This window comes from Poecilia mexicana, unplaced genomic scaffold, assembly GCF_051168715.1.
Source record: "Poecilia mexicana isolate PSO_F unplaced genomic scaffold, ASM5116871v1 scaffold_22, whole genome shotgun sequence".
Classification (NCBI taxonomy): domain Eukaryota; kingdom Metazoa; phylum Chordata; class Actinopteri; order Cyprinodontiformes; family Poeciliidae; genus Poecilia; species Poecilia mexicana.
Window position 1 is genome coordinate 2,261,229 of NW_028263391.1, and position 14,546 is coordinate 2,275,774.

Here is a 14,546-nt window from a genome sequence, read left to right on the forward strand (position 1 = left end):
GCCGTTGTTCACGTCACTCACATGCGCTCTTAGGGTGTCTGTAGCGGTCTCCTGCAATCCAATAACGTTGGTGGTGCGAACCTTCCAAATGAGAATCCGGTCCGTGTAATCCTGTGAGTTCGTTATCTCAGTGTCCAAGTCTTCAATTGACGTTTCATCTTCTATGCTCTTGTCCAAATCCAATAAAATTTCCTCCTTAGAAGATAAAACTGCCAGGAACTCACGCAGTCTATCCATATCGGGACTCTCCTTGCCCACCTCATCCTCTAGTCGAGTTAACAGCTTCGTCGTTGCTGTTCGGATAGTCGACCGTTTCCTCTTTAACCGCTCCAGTCCTTCCGTCATGTTGGCTGCTAAACTGAGCCTTAGCTTCACTTCGTTCAGAAAAATCAAAAAAATTCTTATTCCCGGGTTTCGGCACCAAAATGTAGCGGAGTAAAGCTTCTTCTCAAACAAGACGGAGGCTCGTATTTCCTTTACTGAACCCTTTTTGGTATTTATTGAAGAGGAAAAAAACGGCGTCAGCTGATAACGGACAACAGCAACAACAACTGCTCGTAACCAAGCAAAAATCAACAAAGCAAGATAGTGACTAAACAGTAACAGATCCTTAAGCATTCTTCAAAATAAAAGACTTCCTCTATTCAAATAAATCATGTCTTACACTGAAATATATTTCACTTCGCCTTTGTAATTGTATACAATCATATTCAATATAATAATAATAATCATCATGTAAATTATGCTTAACATATAATTGTAATCAGTCACTTATCATGCAAATATACTGAACAACATAAGTGTAAAAAAGTCACAACACATACCACACGATCATCACCTTCTTAAAATAAAGTCTTATTTTTCTTTTTTTCTTTTTGCAAAAAGACATTTTGGCAGAAAACTCGGCAGCTGTTTCTTTCCAAAATATGTTTTAGACAAAAATAAACACTTTTGACAAAAAAAAAAAAACATGAAAGGAAAGTGATGATGTATGAAAACAAAACAGAGATGAGTAAATTCTAGCATAAATGTTCTGTGAAATGAGTAAACCACTTCAAGTACCCAGATAAATGTAAATACTTACTGAGTCTGTTGGGAGCAGCGATGAATTCTAGAGTTTAACAGCTGATGGGAGGAAGGATCGGTAACACTTTATTTGAAGGGGGTTGAATAAGACTGACATGACATTGTCATAAACATGACATAACACCTGTCATAAACATGAATAAGCCTTCATGAATATTTATGACTGTTGTCATAAAGCGTCATTCGGTAAATTATGACACTTTTAATACAAAGTTGACATTATTCAAAATGTCTTTGTTATGACAAGTTGACATTAACCAAGAAATCATTACTGTTTAAACTTTACCTTTAATAACATAAAGTTACCTCATTTTTAAAGTGCAATCAGTAATACTTTTATAACAAATTTATATCAATAATGATTTCTTGGTTAATGTCAAGTTGTCATAACAAAGACATTTCGAATAATGTCAACTTTGTATTAAAAGTGTCATAATTTACCGAATGACGCTTTATGACAACAGTCATAAATATTCATGAAGGCTTATTCATGTTCATGACAGGTTTTTATGAGAGTGTCATGTCAGTCTTATTCACCCCCCTTCAAATAGTGTTACTGAAGGATCTATGATATCGCTCCTTTGTGCAGCTAGGAAGCAGCAGTCTGTCACTGAATGCTCACAAATAAATATATAGAAGACTGAAATGCATGAACACATATAGAATTAATAGTGTTGCTACAACCGCTTTGTGCAGAATGTATAAAGTCAGACAGATAAATGTATTTATACGAAAAGTTGTAATGTTATACAGAGAACAACTTGTAGCGGGGGAGGGGAATTAACAATGCAAATACAGTTTTTAAAGTGCAGGAAAGTAAGTAAGAAGCAAATGATTATATCAGAAGTGTTCGCAAGCTTCCCCCATAACCTCCAAAGTCCAAGTCAGGTCACTGAAAAAAAACATTCTGTCAGTAAGAACATCTAGTCTGCATTGTTGTTCGTTAGGAATATAAATCTTAAGCCTAATTGAACATTTGACCAATTACAGTTAACATTTTATCAACCGTTTCTTTTCATATTTTAATATTCATTACAACATGCAAGAAACTGTTATAAGACCTTTTAGATTGTTTTGACAACTGCTAAACCATATTTACTGAGTTAGAAACGTAAATATGCATTTAAGACAGATAGAGAGATTAATATCAATTAATGTCACATTTTTGAATCATTTAATAACAATGAATTTATCTGAGAACAGCATGTATATCAGTAATGAGCAAAGTGCTTTCAAACATAAACTCTGACATGCATGAAAAGAATGGAGTGCACACACAGGGTTAATATTCCCAGCACTCTGTCTCCACTGAAAGGAATTTTCCACTTACTAATGCCTGAGTGTTCAATCTGCAGCCTAACCAAACAGAGTCAAACCTCACTCAGCCTCACTCAGCAGACCATTAGACCCTACTTCCTGCAAGCTGTTGGCACTCAGCAGATCAGCAGCATGAAGTAAACTCAGAATAAGTTAGACCGTCTGTGTTTGACACTGTTCAATAGTTCTCAGCCATTGAACGTGCTGACGTTCACCATGATACACGCCATGCTGCGACGGCGAATAACTTGCAGCTGTGTTTGATTCTGCCTTCTTCGTGTTCTGAATGAATAAACTGAAATTCTTTCTATTTTCAGAGGAGCTGGCCAGCTGTTTGGAGTACGATGTGCTGGTTGGAGGATTTTATGACGACTTGGGTTCCTCTGGCGTTGTCCGCCGCTCACTCTCAGCTCCTCACCAGGCTTCTCTGGAGGCTACGTCACTGGCTCCCACCGACTCCCCATCTAAAACACTCTGCAGTTTTTTCCCCAGAAATGTGAGCGACATTTACAACTACAGAAGCCCGTCACATGCTGCGGCCGTCCAAGGCTCTGTGCTTCTACAGGTTTCTGGTGACGGAGGTCAGTGCAGAGATGAAGCTGGTGGTGAATGCCTCAAAACACAAACCTCCCCCATACTCGGTTCTGTTTCAGGGTCTCTTAGACTTCAAGGCTCCACTTTCCAAACTCATTCCAGTAAACACCTGGAGAAGTACATCTTTGGTCTGCTCCAGCGGAGGGCCCAGCCCATCAGGGTCAACAGGCCCAGGACCAACATCAGCACGGATCCTCTAAAGAGCGTCGTCCGTCAGCCCAGCCTCTGTTTGAGACAAGCATCTGGTCCCTTTTCTGGTGCTGGAACTCTGAAAGGGTCTGAAATAAAATCTGTGTTCCCTGCTGGAGAAACCTCAGCAGAAGTCATTACCATCTCATCTTCTCCAAGGCAAAGCTCTTTAGAAAGCAAAAATGAAGAGAAGGGCACTCAGAGAGCTTCCCCTGATGATACTGACATCATGCAAATCAGCTCCAAGATCAACAAAGGTGACTCAAATTCCAACCTGCAGAACAATTGTTCTGTCACCAGTCGGGTCAAGAACACCAGCACAAAGAGACTCATTAGCAAGACAGGCAAAGGGTCTCTTTCACTCTCAGGTGCTTCTGTCCCAACTCTTCTCACAGACAACACAGTTCAGAGAAGTCCAAAATGCAACTCCTCAGACAAAGAGACGAGTCAGCCATGTTGCCCTGTTGACCAAGAGCAGATCATCAAATCAGTTCTAACAGCTAAAACACAGACTGCTGCTTCCAAGAAGCTCTCCAAGCCTCTGCAGAGTGGTCCATCAGAGGACAAGTCAGAGCTGGTCCACTCCAGTGCAGAACCTTTTGCTCAGAATCATAAGGAAGACATAAGAGTAGTAAGAAGAAGTCATGTGGGGAATGGCAACCTGGCCAAGCAGCATAACGGTAAACACCGCAAAGGCAACAGCAGGAACGTTAAGATTACCAAAGTGAAGAGCACCAATAGAACATCCACCATGTTGGCTTCTGAGCGTAAGGAGGTGCCTTCAGAGAAAAAAGATAAGTTCTGTCTTATCCCTAACAAGGTTCTTCCAGTAGACGATGGAAGATCCAACCATGTCAAGGTCTCCAACAAAGGAACTTCATCAGGCTTGAAAAACATCTCTGCATCCACTTTGTTAGCTGGAGTCCCAGACAAGCCACCAAGGTCAACACAAATCAGCGTGAGATCAGGAGTATTAAAGCAGCATCACCATGGAAACCACCATTCCCATCATCCCCATGGATGCGAACAGTTCATTGTTGTGGCCAAGCCAAAGTACAAGCGGAATGATTACCGGCCCCTGCGTGCCATCATGGAGGTACCATGCGACGGTGTGAACAAACACGGCCAGTGGCGGCAGAGAAAGAAGGTACTGAGAAACTCTGCAGCCAAAACATACCCCACCTCTGGGGGGCAGCAGTGTAGCCAGTACTCCAACGTTGCGGGGAGTGACTCCGAGTATTCGGCCGAGTGCGTCTCACTCTTTCACTCCACCATTGTGGACACCAGCGAGGATGACAGGTCCAACTACACCACAAACTGCTTTGGGGACAGCGAGTCTAGTGAGGAGGAATATGTGGAGGAGAACACCACGACCACGGACACTGAGGAGAGTGTAGGAGGAGGCCCTGGAAGGGGTGGGAGTTCCGGGACAGGCAGGCACAGGGGGCAGCTGAGGACGGCTCGGGTCACAGTGGGGAAACTGGAAATGGACCCAGCTCAGACTAAGACCTTTGTTAAGATTAAGGCATCTTACAACCTGAAGAGGAAGATCCTCAGATTCAGGTCGGGTTCCCTCAAACTCATGACCACAGTGTGACCGGACCAGAACCAGACCTGCTGGTTGTCTTACCTAGTTACTTCTGTTACACCTGAAATAAACCAAGTGGTAGAAAAATAGAGGTAAGACGGGAGCTGGAAGGTACACAACATGCCAAGTTACGGAAAGCATCAATTCAACACCTGACATTTCTATCATCTCAATCCTCTTCAGACTAATGGAAGAATCCAAAACATCTGTTTCTCCTGAAATGAACAACAATTCTGATGAAGCTTGCTTTCTAAACTTCTTCTTTTGTCTTTATAAAAAACGTAACTGGCAAACATTTAAACACATTAAATCTAGGTTTCTAAATTTACAATATGACATGGTCGACATTTCGACAAATGGTACTAAAATGTCCCCCTGAAGTCCAGAGACTAAAGAAGCCTCACTTAGAAATACAGGTCAGCTAAACTGAACCCAGTATTTACACGAATGGATCACATTATTCTGAAATGTTCCCACAAAGCTCAACAGTGCAACATTTTTTCATATTTCCAACAAAACAAACATTGAAACGAAACAAAAAACGTTATTTTCCTTTGGTGGATGTTAATGAATAACTCACCATGTACATCTCACTGTTCTTTCAAAGTTCTTTCAATGTTACCGTTCGACTCGAAATGTGATTTAAGAATGTCTTTTCAACATACCCAACAAAATTTCATAAATATGTTTATTAGTTCCTGTTTATTTATATTGTTGTGTAAAGCATAACTGAGAGAAAATCTTTCAGCCACTTTGTAAGTCATTTGGCCGGATGCTTAGGGTTATTGTCCATCTGGAAAGTCCATTTGTGCCTTCTTTATCCCAGTGTATCGATGGTCACTACGGCTACATGCACTGGTTTTAGTTTCATCAGACCACAGCACGTCTCCAAAAATGAAGCTCTTTGTCTCAGAGTTTATTTAGGAGCTGTAATCAGATTGTCACATCACTTTTGGACTAATGGCTTCTTCCTCCCTGAGTGGCCTGTCTGTGTCGGTACAGAACTCTGAATGATGACACTCGGCATCATGTCCTGCTTCAGCAGCTTCACAAGGTTCGGTTTTTCTTCTGGGGTTGATTTGTGCATCTTACATGCAAAAACTTTCACCTCTTTGACACAGGAGGAGGTGATGGTTGGACATTCTCATGCAGTTTGTTCTCACATGTGATTGTTTGAGCAGATGAACGTGGAACCTTCAGTCATCTCATCCAAAATGTTCTTCCTTATGTTTGGATGATTTATTTTTTTCATTTTTCCGTGATCTAAGGTGAGCAATATGTTTGAAGTGTTGCCTTTAATGACATCCACATGTGTGCCTCCATTTAACGTAATTCAACAGAATCTCACAAAGACATGATATCATGTAAGCTTCTGCAGTTTGTTTAAAAGTGTAATCATTTTAGTCCATATGAACCTCTGAGTATGAAGTTAAAAAGCTTCTCAAAATCTTCTGTCGTTATTCTGACATTTAGCAAATAGAAATATTTGTTTTGATCCCACCTAACCTACATTTTTTATTTGATTGATTTCATGTCAAACAGGTTGTATTGTCATACAGTGGAAACATCTGGTTTCAACTTTCAGGCAACACAAAACACTGATAGGAATCCGTGTTGTTTTGTAGCACTTTATTTGAAGGGGTGTGCAAATAAACATGACAATGTCATGTTTCAACATGATGTAACATCTGTCATGAACATGAGGGAATTGTCATGAATGTTTATGAATGTTGTCATGAAGTGTTATTCAGTAAATAATGACACTTTTAATGCAAAGTTGCTTTAAAAGTTGGATTGAAAATGGCAACTTTGAATTATTTGGTAAATTACACTTTAATCTCATTATTTACCAAATCACACTCCATGACAACAGTCATAGACATTCATAAAGACTCCTTCATTTTCAGGACAGGTGTTATGTTTATGACAGTGCCATATAAGTCATATGCTCACCCTTCAGTAAAGTGTTACCTTTTTTTTCTGTTATGGCTGGTGATGAACTTTTTTTCAGAACGTTAAAATGGTTTGGAATGATGAATATTTCTCTGTCTCTGTCACGCCGTTCTATAATCACTCAGCTTCAGAATGAAAGGCTGCTGGATCCTGATCAGTTCCAGTTAAACTTATGAGAGGATCTGGATCATAAATGTATAAAAAAAAAAAAACATGCTGGACACCAGAACAGGCTCTGACCGTCACTGATAGGTGATTTCCAGTACATGGAAATGGTAAACAGACTCAATGTACATAGCATTTCTTTAATAGTGGGCGTTCAAAGGGCTTTACAGCAGAGCCACATTCACAACCTTACATCAACTTGGGGTTAAGTGCCTTGCCCAGGGACACATCGACAGGAGGCAGGAGAATCCTGGAATTGAACTGATAATTGATTCGAAGAAAACACTGAGCCACAGCCGCTTGTTGTCTGGCGAGAAGAAACATTTGAATCCTATTTTACGATAGTGGGAAGAATTAAAAATATGTACGGAAATAGCGTTCTAAACGGGAATATCGGTCAAATTGTTCAGTTGATAGTAATAGTGCAAAATTATTCCCTGACAAATATTCATGGCATTCAGAAAGAAGGGATCAAACACCATGTATTCAGTTCCTTCATGGTTAATATTTGGCAATATCAAATCAAATCAAAGGATTTCGACCACATGTGTAAAGCATGTCGTCTGCTCTGACTGGATCTGCTGTTGCTTCCTGATCTCCCACAGCAGAGTACAGCCATGTAGGAAGAGCTGGAAAATAACGATCAGTTCCTTTGCAGTCTTAGAGGATGTTCAACCAGTATTTTTACTTTGTATTGCTACAAAGTAAAAAGGGAAGAAAGTCAGAATTGAAACCAGATAGCCGAAACAAACCCCTCAACCTCCCACCCCTTCACACACACACAGACATATACACACAAACTCCTCAAATGATCAGTTATATTGGATGGATGGATGGATGGATGGATGGATGGATGGATGGATGGATGGATGGATGGATGGATGGATGGATGGATGGATGGATGGATGGATGGATGGATGGATGGATGGATGGATGGATGGATGGATGGATGGATGGATTCCAAATTTTCTTCCTCTAATAATAATATGTGCCATTAAATTCAGCAGTGTGACCTAATTCAGACGTGTTTCCCAGAGGTACCAATATGAGCTTCAAAATAAAAATATTTTTTGTGAATGAAACAGCTTTTTTCCTCCTACAAAATAAAAGCTGGGATAAAATCCTACAAAGGTGACTCCAGATTTTGGCCAGGTGTTGTGGAAGCGCCTGAAGGGTTGTGTTTCTGACCGGAGCTCCTCATGGCGCTGAACTCATACCTCTTCATTTCCTCAGTGCAGGTCAAGTCCGATAACTGCAGATGTTTTCTATGTGTGTCCATGTGCGCATGTGTGTGTGCGTGTGTGTGTGTGTGTGTGTGAACAGGAAACTGGCGTAATGCAACTATTATCCTGAACGTAAAAAGGGAGGTCATTTTGGCTTCAGGGGATGTGAGAGCTATTCAATTTCTTGTGTTTTTTTTTTTTTTCTTTTTCATCTTGAAGCTTGGTGGTAAAATATGAAATGTTCTGCCGTGTTCAGTGTTACAAATTCATCATGAAGATTCTTGGGCTTTTTAAAAGCAGCGCAGCTTGGAGTAAAGGAATTTCTTAAAGGTTTGTTTTGAAGCCATTCTGTTTGCTAAAACTTGTTACTTTCTGCTCGTGCATTAGCTGCACTTGGCTCGAGGCCTGAAGTCCAGTTTTGTAAAAGCAATGTGTTTTTTTTATATCCTGCACTTTGAAGTAAGCCATCAGTGGACAGGACATGCTGTTAACATGTTTGCTCATAGCCATGTTTTGTATTCTTTATTTACTGAGCATTTCTGTTTGGCTCACTTTTCTGTAATTGTGTTTTTTGCAGCTCTGCTGTTTTAGCATATTTTTAAAGCTATTTATGCCTAATATATTTGTTGTACAAAAAAACAACTCATTGTTGACTGAAAGCCATTAAATGTAAAGACCAGATGGACATCTGTTCCAGCTTTGTTCTTACTGCATTGAACTCAGCTGAAACTGAAAATGATAAATGATGTGAACGTCTCGGGAAAGTGTCCACTTCCTGTGATGACTGAACTCAGTTCTTACTCTTATTAGTAAGGCAACAACTGTCTTTGCCTTTAGTACATTTATAGTTTTGGACATTAGTTATGTATGGAAATACAACTAAACCAAACTGAATCAAAAAACCACCTTGGCAGTGGGATGATGGTTAAACCAGCCTGAGCCATAAGCAAACTAAGCTCCTGGTTAGGGCCCCTAATTCATCAGAGAGCCTTAAAGATTGCTCCATTTTCCCAGAGACCAGATCAGATCTACAAAATTCTTATTAGTTTATTGAGAATAAGCATGCAATTAAATTTGACCTAATATTTCAAAATAGATAAAAGCTTCAAAATTACTTAAAATCTTCAATTTTGCAGGTGCAAAAAATATAGTTTGATGGTAGATGTTGGGCTTATCTGGAAGAGGGCCCCCAAATAAAATTTAGTTTCAGGCCACATACAACTTTGGACCGGCCTTGAACTGGATTTAGCCTCATCATCAGGGTCTACATGCCTTTTTAAAAAATAAATGAAAAGCCAGTATTGCTCTTACTAACGTCACAAGCTGCCTTTCTGTTTCAAGTTTTCTTTGCTGATATTTTTTCTGGTGTTGAACTTATTTAAATGTCGCACCAGGAAACAAGTAGCTGATTGCAGGAATGTTTCTCCACCAACTTCATGCATCACATCTGGAGAAATGAACAACTGTTACCAATATATGTGTGTATTTAATGTACATGTATGTCAATAATGGTGCTTGACCCTTTATTAAATGTGGATTTCACTATTGTGTGTGTGTGTGGGGGGGGGGGGCACTCTTTCTGATGTCTTTTGAGTTCAGCTGAGACCGGTATATACTGAGGTACAGTAGATCCTCTTTCACTGCACCTTAATAATAACCTAACAACGGTTGTGTGTTTCCTATACTTTTTGGTAAAATCTGATTTTATACGATGATTTCAACGTCTCATACTCCAGTTGCAGGAAATACTGAGGCTCTTTAATACTTTCTGTCTGGCTGCATTTTCCAAGAGATGACTGATACCTATAATTACTGAAACCACAATTCATGAGACAGATGTTCGTTCAGTTCAGTTAGAGTTCAGCTCATCCCACTTCACCACAGAGCACATTTAGTTTGGAAAGAAGAGGTGGATAAAAGGCTGTGGGAACAAAATGAATGTTTGTTTCCATGGAACATTGAGACACAGCCACCATATATATGTATGTATACATACATATATATACTTCTAGCTGCATATATAGCAAGAAGTAAATTATTTTATTTTAGGTGTTGAGATGCAGTTAGTCAGTGTGGGGCACAGCGCTGCTCGGCAGCTCATCACCATCATGTCACAGTCAGCACAGCTGCAGCAGTGCTGCCCCAGGCCGGGCAGACCTAGATCTACGTGCCGATGGCAGCTATGTATCTAGAGTTCCAAAAGCAAATGTTCTGCAACTCACCCCAAGAAACTGATAAATGTTACCACAGACATTAATTTGTCCATGTTGTCTTCTTTCCACCGGTATCTTCAGCTTTTGTTTTCAGTGACTTTTCTTTCAGAGACTTATCAATTAATATTTTAAAAACAATCCTTTGGTAAGCTTTGAGCACACGCCAGGGTACTGTATGTAACTGTCATTTACATGCTGTACCTTGTGGTCCACAGTCCACCAGGATCTCTGCTATTTGGCACTGTGCTTTGCATTCCTGTGTTTTATCTTTAGGTTTTATCTTTTGTCTTCATTTAATTCTGCTGTTTCCTCTAATTACTTTTCAGTTCATCACACTGGTTGACTCCAGCTGCTTACTGTTTCACCTAGCAGCACAACTGTTTCTCAAGCCCAACTATGGTCAGAGAAGAACAAACTTGCAGTTTTTGGTCTACATGTAAAACACTACTTGTGGCCAAACCCAGACAGTGCAGATCATTCTGGAAAGAGAAAAAAGAATTGACATTGAAACATGGTGGTAGCAGCATCATGCCATGGGAATGCATCCCTTCAGCAGGGAAGGAAGATGGAGTTAAATACCGAGGAGGGAGAAAACTAAAGACCTGAAACTGAGGTGGAGTTTTCCCTTCTAACAGGACAACTCCAAACATACAGCCAGAGAATCAATGGAATGGTTTAGACAGAGTGTACTTATGAGTTAGAATGGCCTAGTCAAAGTCCAAATCTAAATCCAAATGAGAATCTGTGACAGGATATGAAAACAGATGTTTATATTTGCTCTCCAAATATAAGTCTGACTTTGATAAAGACTTTCCAGTTTGTGGATGTGGAAATCTTTTAGAGACAAACCCAATAAAACCTATATAAAGTGATATATAAACCTATATATAAAATAAAGCAGAAGGTGGATCTACATCGCGTTTAGCCAGGTGGCTGAATCCAACCTCACATATTTCTAATCTTTATTTGTAAAACAGAAAATTTTATACTTTTCGTCACAATTAAGCCCCAGTTTACGATAATCTGTCACACAATATCCAACTGAAATCTGGTTGGAACATGAAAAAAATGTGAAAAAAAAAAGAACTCAATGGATGTGAATACTTTTGCAAAGCGCCAAAAAACTTCACCTCTGCAAAAGCTTGATCAGCAAGAGGTGAGGCTGATACCAAATAAGGAGCTGAGTACACGACTGCAGCATGCTGCTTTTGTCCTGCCTCCTACATGCTTTAACATGACATCATCCTTCCTCCAAACACCAAGAAATAAAATCCATCTGATGTGATGTGATCCACTCCACAGATCTGAGGAGCCTGTGCAAAACTAGTTCAGATCAGACAAAACACAGAATAGATCCATTTTCTCTCTCTCTCACTTTCTCTCTCTTTTTTTAATTGTAGCCAAAAGAGTTGAGAATAAATGGAAGTAAGGCGTTGACTGTATGTGCTATTTAAACATTTTACTTAACAGGTAAAGAATTACAAAGAGCCCAGTGAACACTGAGACAACTGCAGGCCTGCTGTGTCCTTCCTTCTTTCTTCTTTTTTTCTTTTTTTCTGTGCAGTTGAAGAAAGGAAAAACGGAATCTGCAAGCACACACACACACACACACACACACACACACACACACACACACACACACACACACACACACACACACACACACACACACACACACACACACAGGCTGTCAGCTCAGGGGTAGAGGGAATAAATCATAGTTGTGTTACAGGAAACACTGAAAATCCTTGAGAGTGCCCTTCAACACTTCACATAAACACCAACCCACGCTCACACACGCAAACACACATTCTGCAGCACTTCCTTTATCTCCTTCAGCACCTTCAGACCCACATTCCCCACTTTGCTGGTGTTAACGGGTCAGACCAGAATCACTCTCTAGACGTCTCCTGCTGTCATTAATTTATCAGGAAGAGTTTTCATGTTTTAGATAGAAATAAAACAGAATCGGTTAAAGCAACTCCATGTTTATGTGCATGTAACTCAATAGGATGTTTCCTGTTCCGTAGCTTATCATGAGTTATGTTTAGAATCAAAATGGCCGATTGATTTCCTGTATAAAATCACCTCCTGCTGTCATTCCAACCTGCAGCAAGTCTTCTAGTTTACTTCACTTCACTTCTTATTGCACTAAATAAGACAAACAGTGTGTTTTAGAGAGAAAACAACAAAATGTAACGTCATTTGATGTGACTATGATTCATGCCTGGACAGGCTGACAATAACAAAGACAATAAAGTCTTTGTGTTTTCTGAAAGTCTTTAGCAAAGAGAATTTTTGATTTAAAAAAAAAAAGAAGCTAAGAAAATTTCCACACCAGCCCGACTCTCCTTGTAACCATAGTTACTGTGTCTCTCACTACCGCCTACGCAACGCATAAAGGATACAACACTGGAGGATTGCTGCTGACCTGATGGCTGCAAGCAACATTTATTGATATAAATTACAGAGCAACAGCATTGTTCACATGTTGTGGTTTCTGTCTGACTGCAGGAACTCAGGGCTGATGCCTCTGCAGCTGTTTACCATCAGTCTCCTCTTTTGTGTCATAAAGTTGAGTGTTTTTCAATGTACAATAATATTTTGGAATAATCAGTTGAGTTTGTTAACGCATTTCAGTAACAAGGCAGTTCAAAGTGCTTTACATCATGACAACATAAAAACATCATAAACACATCACACACTCAACAATTGTGAAAACAGGAACAGACGTTACATTTTGTCAAGTGTCATTGTTAAAATCATCAGTACACGTCAAATGTTTTCAATAATATTCCATTTATTATGGCTCAAAGCAGCTCTAAACAGGAGGGGATTTAGTCTGGTTTTAAAGGAACTCAGTGTTTCGACTTTTTTTTCAGATTTCTGGAAGTTTGTTCCAGATTTGTGGTGCATAGAAGCTGAATGCTGCTTCTCCACGTTTGGTTCTGGTTCTGGATGCAGAGCAGAACCAAAAGACCTGAGAGGTTCTGGAAGGTTGATACAACAACAACAGAACCTTAAACCATTCAGTGATTTATAAACTAACATCAGAATTTTAAAGTCTATTCTCTCAGTAAAGGACTGCAAAACTGGATGATATAGAACTGGTGATGTTCTCTATCTTCCTGGTTTTAGTCAGAAATCTGGAACAAACTTCCAGAAATCTGAAAAAAGCCGAAACACTGATTGATTTTTTTAGGCAGACCCATGAAGACACTATTGCAGTAGCAAACTATTAAAATGCAATTAAACATGAACGCATGAGTTTCTCTAGATCTTGATACTGTTCTATGCTGATTAGGCTGAAGGCACTTCAAACTTTAAAAGATCCAAAAGTCATTGTGCAACAAACAGAAAGGAGATCATTTTAACAGGAGTTCAACCAAATAAGACAGTGTGTGTATGTGTGTGAGGATGTGTGTGTGTGAGCCATGATGCTGCAGTCTATGCCTTATGAATCTGCCCCAAATGTGAATTAGTTTTGCCTTATAATCATCTCAAAGCTGCAGTAATCTCTGTTGCTTGTGTCTTTTGTTTTATCCATTTTCCCTCCACTCAACTTTCCAGGCTTGCATATTCTATGAGCAGGCAGCTTCTTTTGCAATGACTTTTTGTAGCTTACACTTTTTATGACAATTAGCAATCAAAGAGACCAACATCAACTGTTATGGAGAGTGAACTACAAAAACTTTATCAATCAGTTTGATCAGTTTCAGCCAGTAAATATTTTCTGGAAAGACATGAATTTACTACCTTATTTTAGAAAGCAGACTTACTTCTTTTGAAATATTTCAATATGATTAATTATTATTTTCATCCATATTTCCTTTAAGGAATGAATGATTATTCTATTTCACATATTAAAAATCCTTTCAACGTGGTCTTATGCAATATTCACATTTTCTGGAAAACAAACATCAGCTTTATGCCATATTCACCAAAATTAACCAAGACCAGAGCTTATATGATACATGACTTCATTTTTTTTAACAGAATGACTGAAATAGTGAAACATTATTCTGTTATGTTGAAGCACATCTGGGCTGCGCAGTTGGTAGAGCTGTTGCCTTGCACCATGAAGGTTCTGGGTTCGATTCCCGGTCTGGGGTCTTTATGCATGGAGTTTACATGTTCTCCCTGTGCATGTGTGGGTTCTCTCTGAGTACTCTGGCTTTCTCCCACAGTCCAAAAACATGACTGTCAGATTAATGATTA

At 39.6% G+C, this 14,546-nt stretch overlaps 1 protein-coding gene across 1 annotated transcript in view; it reads left to right on the plus strand.

Moving 5' to 3' along the window:
- Window positions 1-9,657, plus strand: part of dact1 (dishevelled-binding antagonist of beta-catenin 1) — a 28,147-nt gene extending 18,490 nt beyond the window's left edge. The window contains exon 4 of the mRNA XM_015002961.2: window positions 2,721-9,657. Within this exon, the coding sequence (XP_014858447.2) occupies window positions 2,721-4,783 (2,063 nt within the window). The 3' untranslated portion in view covers window positions 4,784-9,657. The remainder of the gene's footprint in view (window positions 1-2,720) is intronic.
- The last annotated feature ends 4,889 nt before the right edge of the window (window positions 9,658-14,546 follow it).